General features: G+C 41.4%; 1 protein-coding gene across 7 annotated transcripts in view; it reads left to right on the top strand.

Moving 5' to 3' along the window:
- GLP2R (glucagon like peptide 2 receptor) overlaps window positions 1–3,454 on the top strand; it is a 49,377-nt gene extending 45,923 nt beyond the window's left edge. For 3 of the 7 annotated variants that reach the window (XM_068913922.1, XM_068913919.1, XM_009681662.2), the window contains one exon: window positions 2,276–3,453. In XM_068913922.1, coding sequence (XP_068770023.1) covers window positions 2,276–2,608 — 333 coding nt within the window. In that variant the 3' untranslated portion in view covers window positions 2,609–3,453. Of the gene's footprint in view, window positions 1–2,275 lie in introns of all 7 variants that reach the window. The other 4 variants (XM_068913921.1, XM_068913917.1, XM_068913923.1 and 1 more) reach the window with 3 other exon arrangements.
- Window positions 3,455–16,255: the final 12,801 nt, after the last annotated feature.

Genomic DNA, 16,255 nt, shown 5'->3' with positions numbered 1-16,255 from the left:
ACAGTCAGTACTTAAGGACACAAAAGGAAGAATTAGGAGTCTTTTCTGGGTAGATTAATACAGCTGATCACCCTTCTGCCATTTCAAGTCAAGTATCAATACCTGACATGGCCTGTTGGAAGCTCTTTTTATACTGTTCTTCAGGCAAGTCTGTGACTGCAGTGTAGACATGCTCTCTGGGCAGGCAGAGGATACTTAATGGGATCAGAAAGCATACATGACATTTGGAAAAGTAAGGAAATAAAATATAAGAAATACAAGAAATATTAAATCAAGGGTAACATTGGTGATTTTCTTCCATTCATTTGGAAAAATTGGAGAAGGGGTCAATGAAAGGTAATCTTCTTTCTTCATGTTTGGAAGATAGAAATCCTAGCCAGCTACTGAGTATTTCAGTGTCATACTTCATACAGTAAAGGTATTCACTAAATATTCATTAAATTGTTTGTAAAAATATTTATATATAAGACTTGTTTTTTATTCAAATTGTTCTTAGAAACAGTTGTAGAATTCTTGCTTGCATGAACAAAAACTGAGAATACAGCCTGACCAAAAAATAAATCAGTTCTCCAAATTAATGAGAATCATGGAGCATGGAGTGGAGTTGCTAAACGGAACATTGAGGGATGGGTGGAAGCATGCTCAGCACAGATGAACTCTTCAATTTAACAATCAAATTCTTAAAATGTGAGCTTGTGCAATTTCAGACTTTACAAAAATGTTGCAAACAGGTTTTTGAACAAGTGCAAAGCAACCAATTTTTTGATTGATTTCATTTTCAGAAACTGCTGAAGTTTTGGCTCAAAGTATTTAAAAAAGGAAAAGGTATTATTTGAGACAGAGCCAGCTGCAAGGAAAATTTCACTGCAAACACTTTTAATATAGCAGTGTTAACAGCAATTGAGAATAGGCATTTGCAATTGAAATTCAATACAGAAATATCTTAAATATTGGAAATTAAACATAATATTTGGATTACAGACTAGAAAAGTGCAAAGTCACCCCTTAAAACTAGAAACTACCAGGGCAAACTCTGCTTAGACCTCTCAGATGCATTTATATTTATAGTTAGTGATAGATAGTTAGATAGACAGACAGACAGATAGATAGGTAGTACAGGTCTATATTTATAGTTACATTACAAAATTCTTTTCTCAATAGCTTCCCCTAAGAACTTGAGTGAAAAAAGCATAATAACTCTTTAATGTATGTTCTGTGCAAATTCACTAGCTTTCCAATAAACAGAACTTCTGTCACATATAGAAGCCGCTCTGTTCCCTGCAGCAAGGTTTAGCCCCTGTCCATTCACATTCACAGTGCAGATCTCCACTACTTGCAATAAACAGGCACTTAAAATATATAAGTAGTATTCAACATCCTGGCACAGCCTGTTGACAAAATACACGGTACACGTACAGAAAGTTAAGTCACTAACAAATATATGAATTTGGACACCTTCTTCTTAAAGGCACCAGGGAAACAAATGAGAAGCTGCTAGTATTTAACAAAGAATCCTAAGGCAATTTTTGAACTACTTAAATAAAATAGAGAATTTGCAACTGTCTGCAGTACAGGTGTACTTGTCTAACATTTATGAAGGACATAGAATTACTATATCTCTTATTAGCAGTTAAAAGTTGATTTTTTTGGCCTTCTACCTCCTTGTTCCACTGAACTTTCTTAGGCCAAAGGGAATATCACTCCTGTTGAAAGCAAGGGCATGTCCTGTTCCTCTGTGCTGGCTCTGGAGCCTGCCCTCTGTCTGGAGCACTGACCCTGGGGTCATGCACGTAGCAGGCTATTTAGGTTGCTGCAGATTTCAGGCAGGCTGCCAAATAAAAAGCTTTAACAAAACAAACCAGATATCCAAGCATAGCACTCAGGCGAAGCAGCATAGCCCTCACTTCCACAGCCCTTAGGCTTTCGTCCTCCTCACTGCATTAGACTATAAACATTGAAGTCACTTGAACTCTTCCAAAACCTCAACATTATGATCACAGTATATAAAATTACAGACATTAAAGGGCTACAAATGACTTTACTACCTTGCAGTGAAAAGAGGGGACTATGGGATCAGCTTCGTAAGGCTGACTTGGTAAACAAGCCTTCTCTTGCTATCCTACAAGGACCTCAGCAGTTCCGACATGCACCACAAGGGTCAGGAAGCTCAGCACCTCCACAATCCTACTCATTTTATAACGAGCATTTGTATAAAGAGATTGCAGGGTGGTCAGCTGAGCTGAACCGCAGACAGCCTGTTTCTTTCTTCTCACAGGTAAAAGCAGAACTCCAAAAGCAGTGGTCCCGCTTCCTGCTGGCAGATCCCTTTGGCTGTAAGCTCTGCTTCCTTGGAGAAAACATCAAATACCTTAGGAAATGTTCGCAGAAACAAAAAAACCAGCACCTTAGCAGCAACACCTTCTGCCGGAAAGTAAGTGAGCCCTGGAGTGTGCAGCTCCAGCAGGTGTTGGTGAAAAACAGGACAGATCTCTGCCCAGAGTCAGGCTGTGCTCTGCCGTCTTGTCCACGAGTAAGCATATCAGACAGCAGTGAAGAAGTCACTACTGGAGAGACAACTGAGGAAGTCTTTGAAGAAAGTGAAATTTAGAAAGCTGTCAACTAGGCCAACACCTTCCAACAGTGACAGTATTTTGGAAGAGCTCCTTCTTTCACTTTCAGGTTGTACAGATCTCTGGGATGTGCAATGGAAAGAGAAAACACACATATTTCCTGCCAGTAATTAATACCCCAATTGTCACAGTTAGTATTTAATCCAAGAAAAATCTGAATGTCCCTAACATATGATGGCCAGGGAGAGAGAGGTTTGCTGGGTTGAAGAATCCTTTGTGTCCACCAGTCTAGAAGATAACTGATGCTAAAGGGGATGTGCACAGAGAGGCAGGATGTGATCTAGACATGAATAGGACTCTGGATACACACATTTTGTCCCAGTAGCTTCATCCACACATGTCCACTATTCTATTCATATAATAAAGTTATGTGTTTTGCAGCTTTATTTCACAAATAAAGATAATAGACTAAAAAGACTTTTATTTCTTGCAGGATTTTCTCAGTGTTAAGAATTTAATCTATTTAATCCATAGAGAATAGATATTTAAATAAAATATTACTAAAATTTGAATAATTGATTTTAAAATGTATCTGCAGTTTTTAAAGGCCTTTTATGAAAATGCATGCTTTACTTAGATAACATTTTACTCTTATCACTCCATTTACTTCTTCATCACCCTTTAGTAACACTACACACTATCTGCTGAGAGTGTCTTCTCCAATTTAAAAAAAACTGAGTTCCTCTAGAGATATTTTTTAAGATATTAGAAGGCTTTAAGTGCATTTTATTTGGCTGCTAGAAATGTGAAAATTGTAAGAATTGTATTATTTCTCAGTAAAATAGTTTGCTTTTTAATTGCATATTAAAATATTTCTAATGGTAAAGAAAATAGTTTTCAATTCTGTGAGCAGCAGTCCCTAGTGAGCTGTGTTTTCTCCTCTCTATTATGTATATAATCTTTTGACCTCTTTCAGTTTATAAAAATCAATGTTTTCATATAAGCAGACTAAAGAGGCCTGGTGAAAACAATCATCACATGGATCCATTCAGAAGGCATGTTTGTAAGTAGATAAATCAGCAGCTTTCATCAACAAAATATAGCATTATTTATTGTATCACTAAAGTACAGAAGTTGTTAAATCTGGATGACCACACACACGATGCATCTTTGCAGAAGTATTACAAGCTCTTCAGATCTATATAATATATCAAACTGTCTAGAAGACAGCAACAGATTCAACATTTCAAATGTGTTAATAGGTTCAACTATTTTCCTCCTAGGGAGGTGAAGGTCTAGTCACGGACTAGGAAGATAAAAAATAGTTTGGAATTACCTTAGAAGAAAGGACAAGAAATATGTTCGTGCTCTGATGAAACAAAGAGGTGAAGGAGACATTGACCTATAGTGATGCTTCGTCATGGGTAACATTTTCTGTAAATTACTTATCCAATCTGACCACAGATTAATTGTCAGACAACATAAGCTTTGTCTTTAATATTACTCCATGGATATTTCTCTTTATCAATCAGTTGGTTACCATTACTCTACAGATCTCCACCACTTTCACCTTATCAGAAAGACTGGTATGATCTAGAGGCTTCTTTCCTCTTAATGGTAGTGGCCAGGTTCCTGTGGTCGTGGCAGTTTGGGCTCTGTGCTGAGGCAGTTCATTAAGTAAAGCAAGATGGTATATTCATGCTCCTGGCATCAGAGACAATGCATGCTAGAGCCTGAGACACACAGTTTGAAAGTGATCTTGCCGAAGGATTTTGTTTTCCATCAGAACTTGTAAGAACAAAAGTTGAATCTCAAGCCCGAAATAGCTTGTGGGGTTGCTCTGACCTATCCTATTAGATGTAGCATGATGACTGGTCTGATTTATATGAAAAAGATTTATTTAATCTAAATATTCTGTTGTGAGGCATGCTATTAATTTTTATATTTTCCTACACATAAAACACAATCTTCCAGACAGAAAGGCTCCTTTAATGGTCTGAGATGTCAGCTACATACTAATTATAAATGTTCTTCTTCATTTAAATATATTTCTTGTACTAAGAAATACATGTTCTCAAGGGCTCAGAGAGTGAACCCTCTAGCTTATCTTGGTAAGGAGAGCCCTCTCTCAGCTGTGCCTGGGAATTGATAATACTGGTTTGCATTTTTTACAATACTGACTAAATTGAGATGTGCCCGTTCTAGCATGCTTGATGTGTTCACTTCCTGAAGCACCAAATAGAAGTGAAATAAAAAAGTGTCCCATGAGCCACATCATTATATCTTATGAAAGAGCTAAGTTTGGCAGGGTTGAGTGCCTGGAAAAAAAACAACATGAATATTGTGTTTTGTTCCAGGACAAACATATGTTAATATAAAAACCACTTATTACTAAAGAGAGAAAATACATCTTTAATAAAACAGATAAGCAAAGCATCATATGATAACTTGTTCTTAAACTACAGTTCTAACACCATTATTAGCCCTCTTTCCTCCAGCTCGTTGAGGCTGGAATGGGATGATAAAGTCCACCTTATCTACTAACCAAGCTCTGATAGGGCCGCAAAACAGCTGACATCTTTTTGAAACACAGGAAGTTCCGTCTGAATCTGAGGAAAAACTTCTTTCCTGTGAGGGTGCCTGAGCACTGGAACAGGTTGCCCAGAGAGGTAGTGGAGTCTCCTTCCCTGGAGATATTCAAAACCTGCTTGGATGTGATCCTGTGCAATGTACTTTAGATGACCCTGCTTGAGCAGGGAGGTTGGACTAGATGATCTCCAGGAGTGCCTTCCAACCTTGGCCATTCTGTGATTTGGTGATCTTTTTCAGCTTTCATTACAACAGCAATTCTGGATTTTTAATTCTTTCTGTTCAGCCAGACATCCAAACCTCACAAACCTTCTGCTGTGCTAAATTACATGTGGGGTTTGGGTACATTTGCAGTCATTCCTGAAGCCACACACAAATGCAGTGTGAAGCAGCTGATGGTAAACCAGGTCATTGCCATTAGCTCCAGGAAATGAAATTGGAACTGTCACATAACCAAGCTTCAAAGGCTTGAAAGCTCAGTTTCCTTTTGTATCATGTTCATCTCATTGGAACGATTATTTTCTTCCAGCACAGCCAAAATTCTCACTGCTCTCCCTCTTTCCTGTTCAGTTTGTTTCTTAACCTTCTCTGAAGACAGCACTGATTTTAAGTGCAGCAGCACCTCTGCAGACACTGCAAAGCAGCAAGTCCTATGCTGCTTAACCTCTCCTAGTGTCTACTCTCTTCCATTTGGTAACCCAAGTACATCTGGGACTCTGTCTTCTCAGTGTGCATTTTAAAACACTGCTTGATTGTTCCACATGTTACTGATGAAATGCTGCATTCTACAGCATATCCTCAGCTCTTCAGAGGCTGTGTTTATACTGCGTTTGAGAGTTGAACTTGTTCCAATTCACATTTGCAAGGCCAAGTGGTCCTTGAGCCCCTTGCACCTACCATGCCTGAAGGCTGGAGTTTGTCTGGGTCAGTTCCTCACAGTGACACATTATCCAAGCATGGAGGACCAGCTTAATGCCAGAAAAACGCCATGATTTGCAGGGAATTTGGACCTGCTTGAGTCTGGAGAGCTTACTTCACCTGTCTTATACCCATAACCGCAGAAACCACATGTGCCACGTTAATAGTAGAGGTGACAAAGGCTGGCAAAGTGCTTCGGGCTTCTTGCTTCCTTTTGGTTTCACACTTCCACCTGCTGCCTCCTCTCCTCCTTTGTGTTTAAGAAACAGTACTTAGATCTGACTCTGTGTAATGCTTGGGGATTACAGGCTGCCCTACTGCAAAGCCCTACCTTCAGATAAAAATTGAGGCTTAGCAAAGAGGGTGCTGAATATCACATAGCAGGACAAAAGAAAACTAAAAAAAATTGCTCCAGGGCTGAGTCTTCAGCTTTTCTCTGCCCCCCTTCTCTGCAATCCCACCTCTGGCAGGCAGCCAGTGCTTAAGGTTCAGAGGAGGCAAGTGGTGTTTCCACTTAACGCTGCCAGTGTGTGGTTTAAGGTCTTTCATCGAATTTGAATTTGAATTTCAAGGGCATGATAAGCAGATAATCGAGACTCAGGATGTTTAGATTTTGTGTTTAATGATTTCTAACTTGCTGGGTAACTTTGGAAGAGTTAGGTCAGCTCCCTGCACTTCAGCTTCACCTTTGTTAAACAAAGATTATGGTAATGATTGTCTGTTCAAACACTACAGAATATCAAGGTGACAGGTTTGTCACTATTATTCATTGTTTAGTTAAACAATATCAAAGATTCAGACAAGAATTATAAAAGTCCAAAGACATATAACACTTAGACTTCTTAAAATTTTGTTTTAAATCTTTTATTTCCAGACCAACCCTATGCATTGGGGCAGCTAATGCATTTTTATTGGCTTACTTCTGGTAGCATCCTCAAAGACTAGAAAGAGAAGGTGGGCTGCTAATGAGTCAGGGTTATCACCTATGGGATAATCTGCAATAAGGCAGCAAGAAGGATATATGCACAAGTCTTCTGCGCACCTGGAGTTCTTAAGAACACTAAGCTCTTAAACTTTGGGAATTTGGGGAGATAGACAAAATTGGGGCAGCATCTCTGCAGTTCTTTTCATGGGTGCATGCTTCAAACACAGCAAGGCAGGAGCCTTAGCTCTGTTCCCTAAAACAGCTGCATAGGATAGGAAGGAGAACTGGGGAGTTGTATAGCCTAAATGATTTTTTCTGGATTTCAGACATCTGAGTGTCAATGAACTCAAAATTCCACAAAAGAAAAAAATGCCAGAGAGTAACTCTGACTTAATTCTATTCTTAGTCAACAAATTAAATTGCATTGTGACTGCTTTGAAACTTACACAGCAGGAGATGCTGCTTCCTGATCCCTTTGCCTACAGCCTAAGATATCAGATGTTAACCTCCAAGTATGAAATTTTTAACATTTCCATGTTCTCCCAGCCCCTGCCAACATCCCATTCACCTGTACTGAGCAATGCCACAGAGCAGAAGTGCTGTGCTGCAACCAGCACTGTACTTCCTGGGACTCGATGCTAACAGGATGCTCTAGGAGGGCACCTGGCCTCAAGAGCAGTTGATTCTGGCATCACAGATCAGCATACTGGCAAGTGGCTGTGCTAGATGTTTGGGCCATTCCAGTGAAATCTTTGTGAATCATATGGGGAAAAGGCGTAGAGGAATCCCCTCCACCATCAGCATTTGTTGTTGCTTTGTGGCATGACTCATTTGTAGCATTGCAGCAAGTTGTTTTCCTCTGCTCTCCTGGAGTGCTGCTAGCTTTTTTTATTCCTTCAGGGCTGTGCTAAGAGGAAACTTTTGTGCCAGAACGGTGCACCATCCTCTGAAACCCAGCTGGATGAAGACATCCTCTATGCCATTCCATAAGGAAAGATCTGCTCAGACACATCCCTGTGCCTAATGCGTGAAACCTATTGCCTGACTCCAGGACATCTCAATATAGGAAAGCTGTGCATGATCCTGCGGAGGTGTGTAGGCTTCCGCACAGTCTGGAGAATCACAGAATCACAGAATTACAGAACCACAGAATGGTTGAGGTCGGACGGGACCTCTGGAGATCATCTAGTCCAACCTCCCTGCTCAAGCAGGGACCTCTAGAGCATATTTCCCAAGATCACATCCAGGCAGGTTATGAATATCTCCAGGGAAGGAAACTCCACTACCTCTCTGGGCAACCTGTTCCAGTGCTCAGGCAACCTCCCAGGAAAGAAGTTTTTTCTCAGGTTCAGATGGAATTTCCTGTGGTTCAGTTTGTGCCCATTGCCTCTTGTCCTGTCACTGGGCACCATGGAGAAGAGACTGGCCTCATCCTCTTGACACCCCCCCTTCAGATACCTGTACACATTGATGAGATCACCTCTCAGTCTTCTCTTCTCCAGGCTCAACGGGCCCAGCTCCCGCAGCCTTTCTTCAGAGGAGAGGTGCTCCAGCCCTCTAATCGTCTTTGTAGCCCTCCGCTAGACTCTCTCCAGTAGGGCCATGTGCCTCTTGTCCTGGGGAGCCCAGAACTGGACACAGGACTCCAGGTGAGGCCTCCCCGGGGCTGAGGAGAGGGGCAGGATCACCTCCCTCCACCTGCTGGCAACACTCTTCCCAATGCATCTCAGGATGTCATTGGCCCTCCTGGCCACAAGGGCCCATTGCTGCCTTATGCTTAACTTGTTGTCCCCCAGCACTCCCAGGTCCTTCTCTGCAGAGCTACTTTCCAGCAGGTCAGCCCCCAGCCTGTCCTGGTGCCTGGGGTTATTCCTCCCTAGGTGCACGACCCTGCACTTGCCTTTGTTGGACTTCAGGAGGTTCCTCTCCGCCCAGCTCTCCAGCCTCTCCAGGTCCCTCTGAATGGCAGCACAGCCCTCTGGGGTGTCAGCCACTCCTCCCCCCCAGTTTAGTATCATCAGCAAACTTGCTGAGAGTGTACTCTGTGCCTTCCTCCAGGTCATTGAGGAATATGTTGCACAAGACCGGAGCCAGGACTGACCCCTGGGAGACACCACTAGCTACAGGCCTCCAACTTGATTCTGTGCCACTGACCACAACCCTCCGAGCTCGGCCATCCAGCCAGTTCTCAATCCACCTCACCGTCCACTCATCCAACCTGAGTTGGAATCTTCCTGAGTTTACCGATGAGGTTGTGAGGGGGGACAGTGTCCAAAGCCTTGCTGAAGTCCAGGGGGACAACATCCACTGCTCTGCCCTCCTCTATCCAGCCAGTCATTCCGTCATAGAAGGCTATCAGATTGGTCAAGCATGATTTCCCTTTGGTGAATCCATGCTGACTCCTCCTGATCACCTTCTTGTCCTCCACATGCTTAGTGATGACCTCCAGGAGGAGCTGCTCCATCACCTTGCCAGGGATGGAGGTGAGGCTGACAGGCCTGTAGTTTCCTGGCTCCTCCTTCTTGAGACCTTTCTGAAGACTGGCGTGACATTGGCTTTCTTCCAGTCCTCAGGCACCTCTCCTGATCTCCAGGACCTTTCCAAGATGGTGGAGAGTGGCCTAGCAATAACATCTGCCAACTCCTTCAGCACTTGTGGGTGTGTCCCAACAGGGCCCATGGACTTGTGGGTGTCCAGTTTGCTTAAATGATCTCTAAGTCGATCTGCCTCGACCAAGGCAAAGTCTCCCTTTCTCCAGGCTTTCTCCCTGATCTCCAGGACCTGGGATTCCTGAGGGCTAACCTTAGCAGTAAAGACTGAGACATTCAGCATCTCTGCCTTCTCTGTATCTTTTGTCACCAGGGCCCCTGCCTCATTTAGCAGCTGGCCCACATTCTCCCTAATCTTCCTTTTGTTAGTGATGTTTTTAAAGAAGCCCTTCTTGTTGTCCTTGACACACCTTGCCAGGTAAAACTCCAAATGGGCCTTGGCCTTGCTAGTCCCATCCCTGCATACTCGGATGATGTCCCTATATTCTTCCCAAGTTTCTTGTTGCTGCTTCCACCTTCTATACACTTCCTACTTATGTTTGAGTTTGGGCAGGAGCTCCTTGCTCCCTCTCCTTGCCTTCCTGACCTGTCCTTCCTAAGGAGCCTGTAGCCATCCATTGCAGCATTCCAGTCACGCAAGCTATCCCACCATGTCTCTATAATCGCAATGACATCCTGGCCCTGCGACCACACACAGATCTCTAATTTCTCCTGTTTATTCCCAGTGCTGTGTCCATTTATGTACAGGCACTTCAGAGAAGCAGTGTGTGCAGTGTGTGCCTCAAGGAGAGACCTAACCCTCACTAGTCCTCCCAATTCCCCATACTTTTGTTTAAACAGAAAGAAGCCCTGATCTCTGAGTTGGAAGGGAGTCATGGCATCCTCCAGGCAAGACTCCAATCTGGATAGGCCTAAATGCCAGGAGTGCGATAGAGTACATCAAGACCTCAGTAAGCCTTAATAATCCTTGGGAGGCCTCTTCCCTTTGCAGTGCAACCTGAAACAGCACTGTCAGTGTGCAGCTCAAATGTGGTCCGCTGAGCCTGAAAACCACATAATGGCAATATATAGCCCTGCAACTGCACACAGAGCTCTAATTCTTCCTATTTGTTCCCCATGCTGCATGCATTCGTTTACAGGCACTTCAAACACTTCAGCAAGGTATTCCAGTATGCTGTTTTCTCAGAAGGGGTGTAAGAGGATACCCCATAGTCATGTCTTGTAGGCACTTCCTTGGCTGCATGCAATTGCTTGAGGTATCCCCATCTGAGCCCTGTTTTGCTAACTGCATAGTCTCTGTAACTGTAGTAAAAACTATCAGGCTGTGTTTATAAATTATAATCTAAGAGAAAAGTGAGGCATTGAAATTAGATATTTTAAAGAGCTGCAATCTTGCAGGCACCAAACAAGTATGTTTGAGGTGGATGAGGTGGAAACTCATCAATGACACCTAGACACAACATGAAATGGATAAAATTCTACTGTAAAGAGATTACATTTGTTATAAAGGAAGAAAATCAGACAATCAGATGGAATCAGGAATAATTCCTCTATCAGGGAAGATGTCACAAACATCTATATCACAAGGAACCATATGAAATAGGTGGAAGAAATAAAGACCTCCTGTTTTGGTCAAGGAATCAAAAGCATTTCTATTGGACTGGATTTTCCCAAACTTTCTACCAACTTCTTTTCATCTGTAGAAGTGGAGGTGTGAGTATGCTATATATTCATATTTTTATACATATACATATAAATAAATATGTATGTCTATATGTGTGTTTGTGTGTATATATATATTTTATATATATGTATGTATCATGCAATTCTGTGAGGAGATAGGTACAGCTCTGTTTTGCAGTTTCCAGTCAAGATAGTTTTGATATTCCCTCAGCCAGAGAGAGTGATTGCGTCAGTTGTTCCCATGATGCTGGAGGCATACCAAAGGCCTACAGTTAATAAAACTGCAGTCAAGTTAGGCAGAGTACAAAAAATATGATCAAGTAAACGCTGTTGAAGGGACCAGGAAATGACTTTGATTGACATGCTTTAACAAGTCCTAAAGAACGCTATGGAGTAATGTTTCATCTAGTAGGATGCAGTCTACCCCAGTCACTGTTCAGAGAGCCCACCTTGTTACTTTTTTAAGGTATTCATGACCGTTTAAAGGCTAGAAATGGGTCTGCTGCATGAAAGAGACAGAGGAAAAGCAACTGCTTGTTTCAGAAAAACACACTGGCCCAAGGAGAATATTGCTATGATGGCAGAAAGACACTTAAACCATACAAAATGTAATTTCATGTCTATTCTGACAATTCTGCTCCTGTTTGACTTCAATGAACAGAGTAGTTAAATGCTAAATTAATAGGAAGGAGAATACTATGGAAATAGTTCCTTCTACAATTTGTGAGAATGAAGTGATGGTGCACTATGACCTATAAATTAGATAATGAAAAAAAAAAACCTGAGGAACTGAATAAAATTTAGTTTAATTCCATAGGAGATAAAAAGCATGAAGAAATTACAATGCTAATTTTAAATTATAGACAGTTAGATGCCGTTATAGGATAGAAGTCAGCATCTGACTGTATGAAGCTATAGATTAATGGAAAAAAATTTCTGTTATTGAGTAAAGAGACAAAACTTGCACCTTGAAAATGATAGTGATTAGGTATCTAAGGCATGCAGAAAGAAGCAATCAGTACTAAAAAGAGAAAGACTGGCTTTTGAAAAAAAGTTTTCAAATATTTCACATCAGATTCGATTCTCTGGTGGTGACAGGAATAGGATCACAGGATAGTTCAGGTGGGAAGGGACATTAAGAAATCTCTAGTCCAACCTCTGGCTCAAAGCAGGGTCGGGTCTGTGGTCAGAACAGGTTGCTCAGGGTTTTATCCCATCACCTATTGAAAACCTCCAAGGAGGTAGACTGCACAACCTCTCTGGCCAACCCACTCTACTATTTGCTTGTCCTCATGGTGAAAAAGTTCCTTTTTATATCCAGTTTTATATCCTCTCTTGTTTCAACCTATGTCATGTTTCAACTTGTGTCTCTCATCCTCCCACCATGCACCAAGGTGAAGAGCCTGGCTCCATCTAATCAATAACCTCCTTGTAGGTATTGGAAGGCTGCTATTAGGCCCCTTGAAGCCTTCTCTTCTGCAGGTGGAACAAGCTCTTTTTACCTCAGCCTCTCCTCATATCACATGTGCGTCAGCACCCTGACCATCTTGATGGCCCTCCACTGAACTCACTCCACTTTGTCCATGGCTTTCCTGTACGGGGGAGCCCAAAACTGGACCCAGTATTTTTGACATGATCTAGTGTGTGCTAAGTAGTGTGGCAGAATCACTTCCCCGGATCTACTGGGTATGCTGATAATACACCACAGCATGCTGTTAGCCTTCTTTGCTGCCAGGCACATGGCTGGCCCAGCTTCAATTTCCTGTCTACTATAACCCTCAGCTCTTTTCAGTAGAGCTGTTCCTCAGCCAGTCAGTCCCCAGCCTGTACTGTTGTAAGGATTTTTTCTTTCCAGGTGCAAGACTTTAAATCTCTGTTTCTTTTTTGAATTTCATAATGTTCCTGTTGGCCCATTCCTTCAGCCTGTTCATGTCCCTCTGGACGTCAGCCTTGCCCTCAAATATATTAACCTTTTGCTCCCAGTTTGATGTGACCTGCAAAGTTTATGAGCGTACTTATGTCCTTTAAGTCATTGATAAAGATGTTAAACAGGAGAGGTCCCAGAATGGTTATACTAGCTTAACCATTGTATCTGAACTGATTTATCAGAATAACAAACACAGGACTAAATAGGTGGGCATAATGCTAAAATAAGCAGTGTTAAGGGCTCTCACTATCCCCTTTACAAACAGAAAGACTGAAAGGACTACATGTGGGTAAGATATAGGCATATTATCCGGTAGGAGCTGACTAGGAGGCTTTGAGTTTTCTCTGTTATTGTAAATGGAAAGTGTCTGACCTTGCTGGTAATGAAGCAGAAGCAGAGATTAAACTGAGTAAGCAGAGAGACTTTCTGTTATTTTAAGGTGATATTTTCCTAGTGCTTTATTGCTATTGTAAGGTAAAAACAGTTGAACTAATTAGAAATTTACGTTTCTGTCCCATATTTATTTTCATGAAAGATTAGTATGAAAGATTGAAAACAGAAAATATCTTGTCTAGAAAATTTAAGAAAATAGTTTCAGAAATAGGGAGACAATCTTTGCGATTTTGATTGGGATAAAAGAGATACTTTGGAACAAAATATTTTGGTTTAGTGTGTTAAACCAACAGAACATTTCCATGATTGAGAGAGCGACCTGAGTCCAATTATTCATTCCATTTCAGTTTGTGTCTTTGAGTGCTGCAAGTGCTAGTTACATTTGTTTTGAATGAAGGACTTGGGGCTAAAACCTCTCTTCACTCATGCAATAAATTTAGATACAGAGTATTAAAAGTGATCCTTCATCAATTCTGTGTTTCTCTTCTTCAGATGAGAACAGCACACAGGAAGTGAGAGACACAGGAAATTGTTATGCACCATTCCATGTCCCCATTACCCTGTCCATGGGAGCCAGAGCAGGGTTCATCCTTGAACACAGGAAGGATGATGATGACTAATTCCTTGAAATGCCAGCAAACCTTGACTGCCCATAAAATCAAAGCCAGTCTTTCATTTTCTATAACTGAAACTACTGTAGCTTTTTAAAATATGAAAACTCAGAAGGACATACTGAATAAGTACAAGTATTCATAAAAAACTCCTTTCCACTCTTGCTCTTGGTGGTGCGACTCAGTAACCTGCAATAAACCTTAGAGAGCCCTCTCTGGATCTCTGCGCAGGATCTCCTTCCTGCTGTCAGGCTGAGATCCAGCTGTGTGTCTGTTCCTGGTCTCCTCAGCAATGTCATCTCTGGTTTTGCTTGTTGTGTACCCCTGCTTGGTGACACTATCACCAACGGTCACCATTTCTGTAGAGTGCTCTATCCAACTGCAAAAGAATCATCCAGAATGTGGTAAACAAGTATCTTCTTCTCTCCTGCCCAGTCCCTCCATCAAACCTTTTGCCTGGCACTATAAAATCCTCTTGCCACTAGGATCAATAATTGTACGGAAATTTATACAATGCTTATATCTGCAATGAAACGCATTGAATTGTTGTGTAAAGAAAATGTACCTTAGGGATAGGAAGGCTGGAGCAGCTGGATCGGTTGGAGAGGTTAGATACTAAACTCCAACAACTTCTATTGAGAACACATTAACTAAGATATCCACTATCAGCTAATAAGTTTTTATTGCTATGGAAAAAAATACAAGTGATACATGTCTTAGTTCCAAGCCCATGTACTAAAGGAAGATGCACTTAATGAACCAGTATTAAAAAATAATCACCAAAACCCAGTATTTTTTCCCCTTAGCTAATTCTCTGCACTGGTAAAACTATACTTGGTGAAACTTTGAAAAGTGTTAGTCTGAGCTTTAAGTAATGAAATCAAAGTTAACCTTTTCAACCTTAGCAGCTAAATTTGGCTGACTTTTGTACATGGCATATCTTCATTATGATGTGGGATTTCATTGTTCATGAATGTGTTCCTTTGCGCGCAGAGTAATCCATAGTGTGCATATATGGTTACAAGCTGATTCTATGAATTTCTGGTAGTTCTCTTTGAATTGTCTTCCTGTTCTGGCATTCAGCACGGTTATGCTGTCTGCTTCAATGACTCCAACAGTAGTATGAAATATTTGCTTCTCTTTATGTTGATCTCAAATCTTTTTGATCAATATGTGGTAGTGATCCCACAGCCTTTAAGAGAGGATTTCAGCTTGTATGTTTTTCACATGTTCTTCCTGTGTAAGCAAGGGACTGTATTAAAATCTACTGGCAGCATCTTCCGTCTTTAGTAACCCTTTCCCTCTTCCAGGACAGATAATGGCATTTTAGGACATATTCAATACAAGGAAAGGAGAGGAGTGCTACAAAGATAAAACCTCAATATTTGTCCCATAGTCACATCAGTGGTTATCCAGAATGCAACGCTGATTGAATTGCTTAAGCTTTCAGCTAGAGCATTGTAGAAGAATCTGTAAACCATTCTCAAGAGAGAGATTGGAAATGATAACAGCTTTGTATGAAACAACCGTGTTAGAACATCAGCTCCTGCATTCACTCCAGATAAACTTTTGCGATTGATCTAAAGGAAAGCTTTATTTGGAAATGTAGCTAAATACTGAATCATAAACTGCTACTGTTCAGGAGAGGATGCTACCTGGCTAGTAATCTTGTCCACATCCTCAGACTTAGTTTTTCATCAGTAACAACAGGAATTCTGTAAGACGAGGGAGTGGAAAAGTGCCCTCCATTTTCTTTAGGCCTTAGCCGGTGCTACATAGCAGCTAAGGAGATCCTCAGGGTGCCCTTCTGAACATGCAGCAATCCCATAATCATTAATAAAGTGGAATTCCCATGATAGGAGGATTAAGCAAGTGCAATAAAAGATCACACTTTGAAGTCTGCCTGCAAACCTAGGCAGAATTAAGTGCTGATGTTTAGGGACTTGTTCTTTCCTTGACGGTCTCTTACTTTAAAAAGTGGAATGGGATTCATTAAGGGATACACATGTGATTTTGGTGTCAGTCCTGCAGTATCAGTCTCCCTAAGAGTGACCTCAGACTTGTAATGTGAAACAGCTGTTTACTAACAC

The sequence above is a fragment of the Struthio camelus genome, chromosome 19 (assembly GCF_040807025.1).
Source record: "Struthio camelus isolate bStrCam1 chromosome 19, bStrCam1.hap1, whole genome shotgun sequence".
NCBI lineage: Eukaryota > Metazoa > Chordata > Aves > Struthioniformes > Struthionidae > Struthio > Struthio camelus.
The sequence above is the reverse complement of the archived record's forward strand: the minus strand, read 5'-3'. Positions and strand labels throughout refer to the sequence as shown.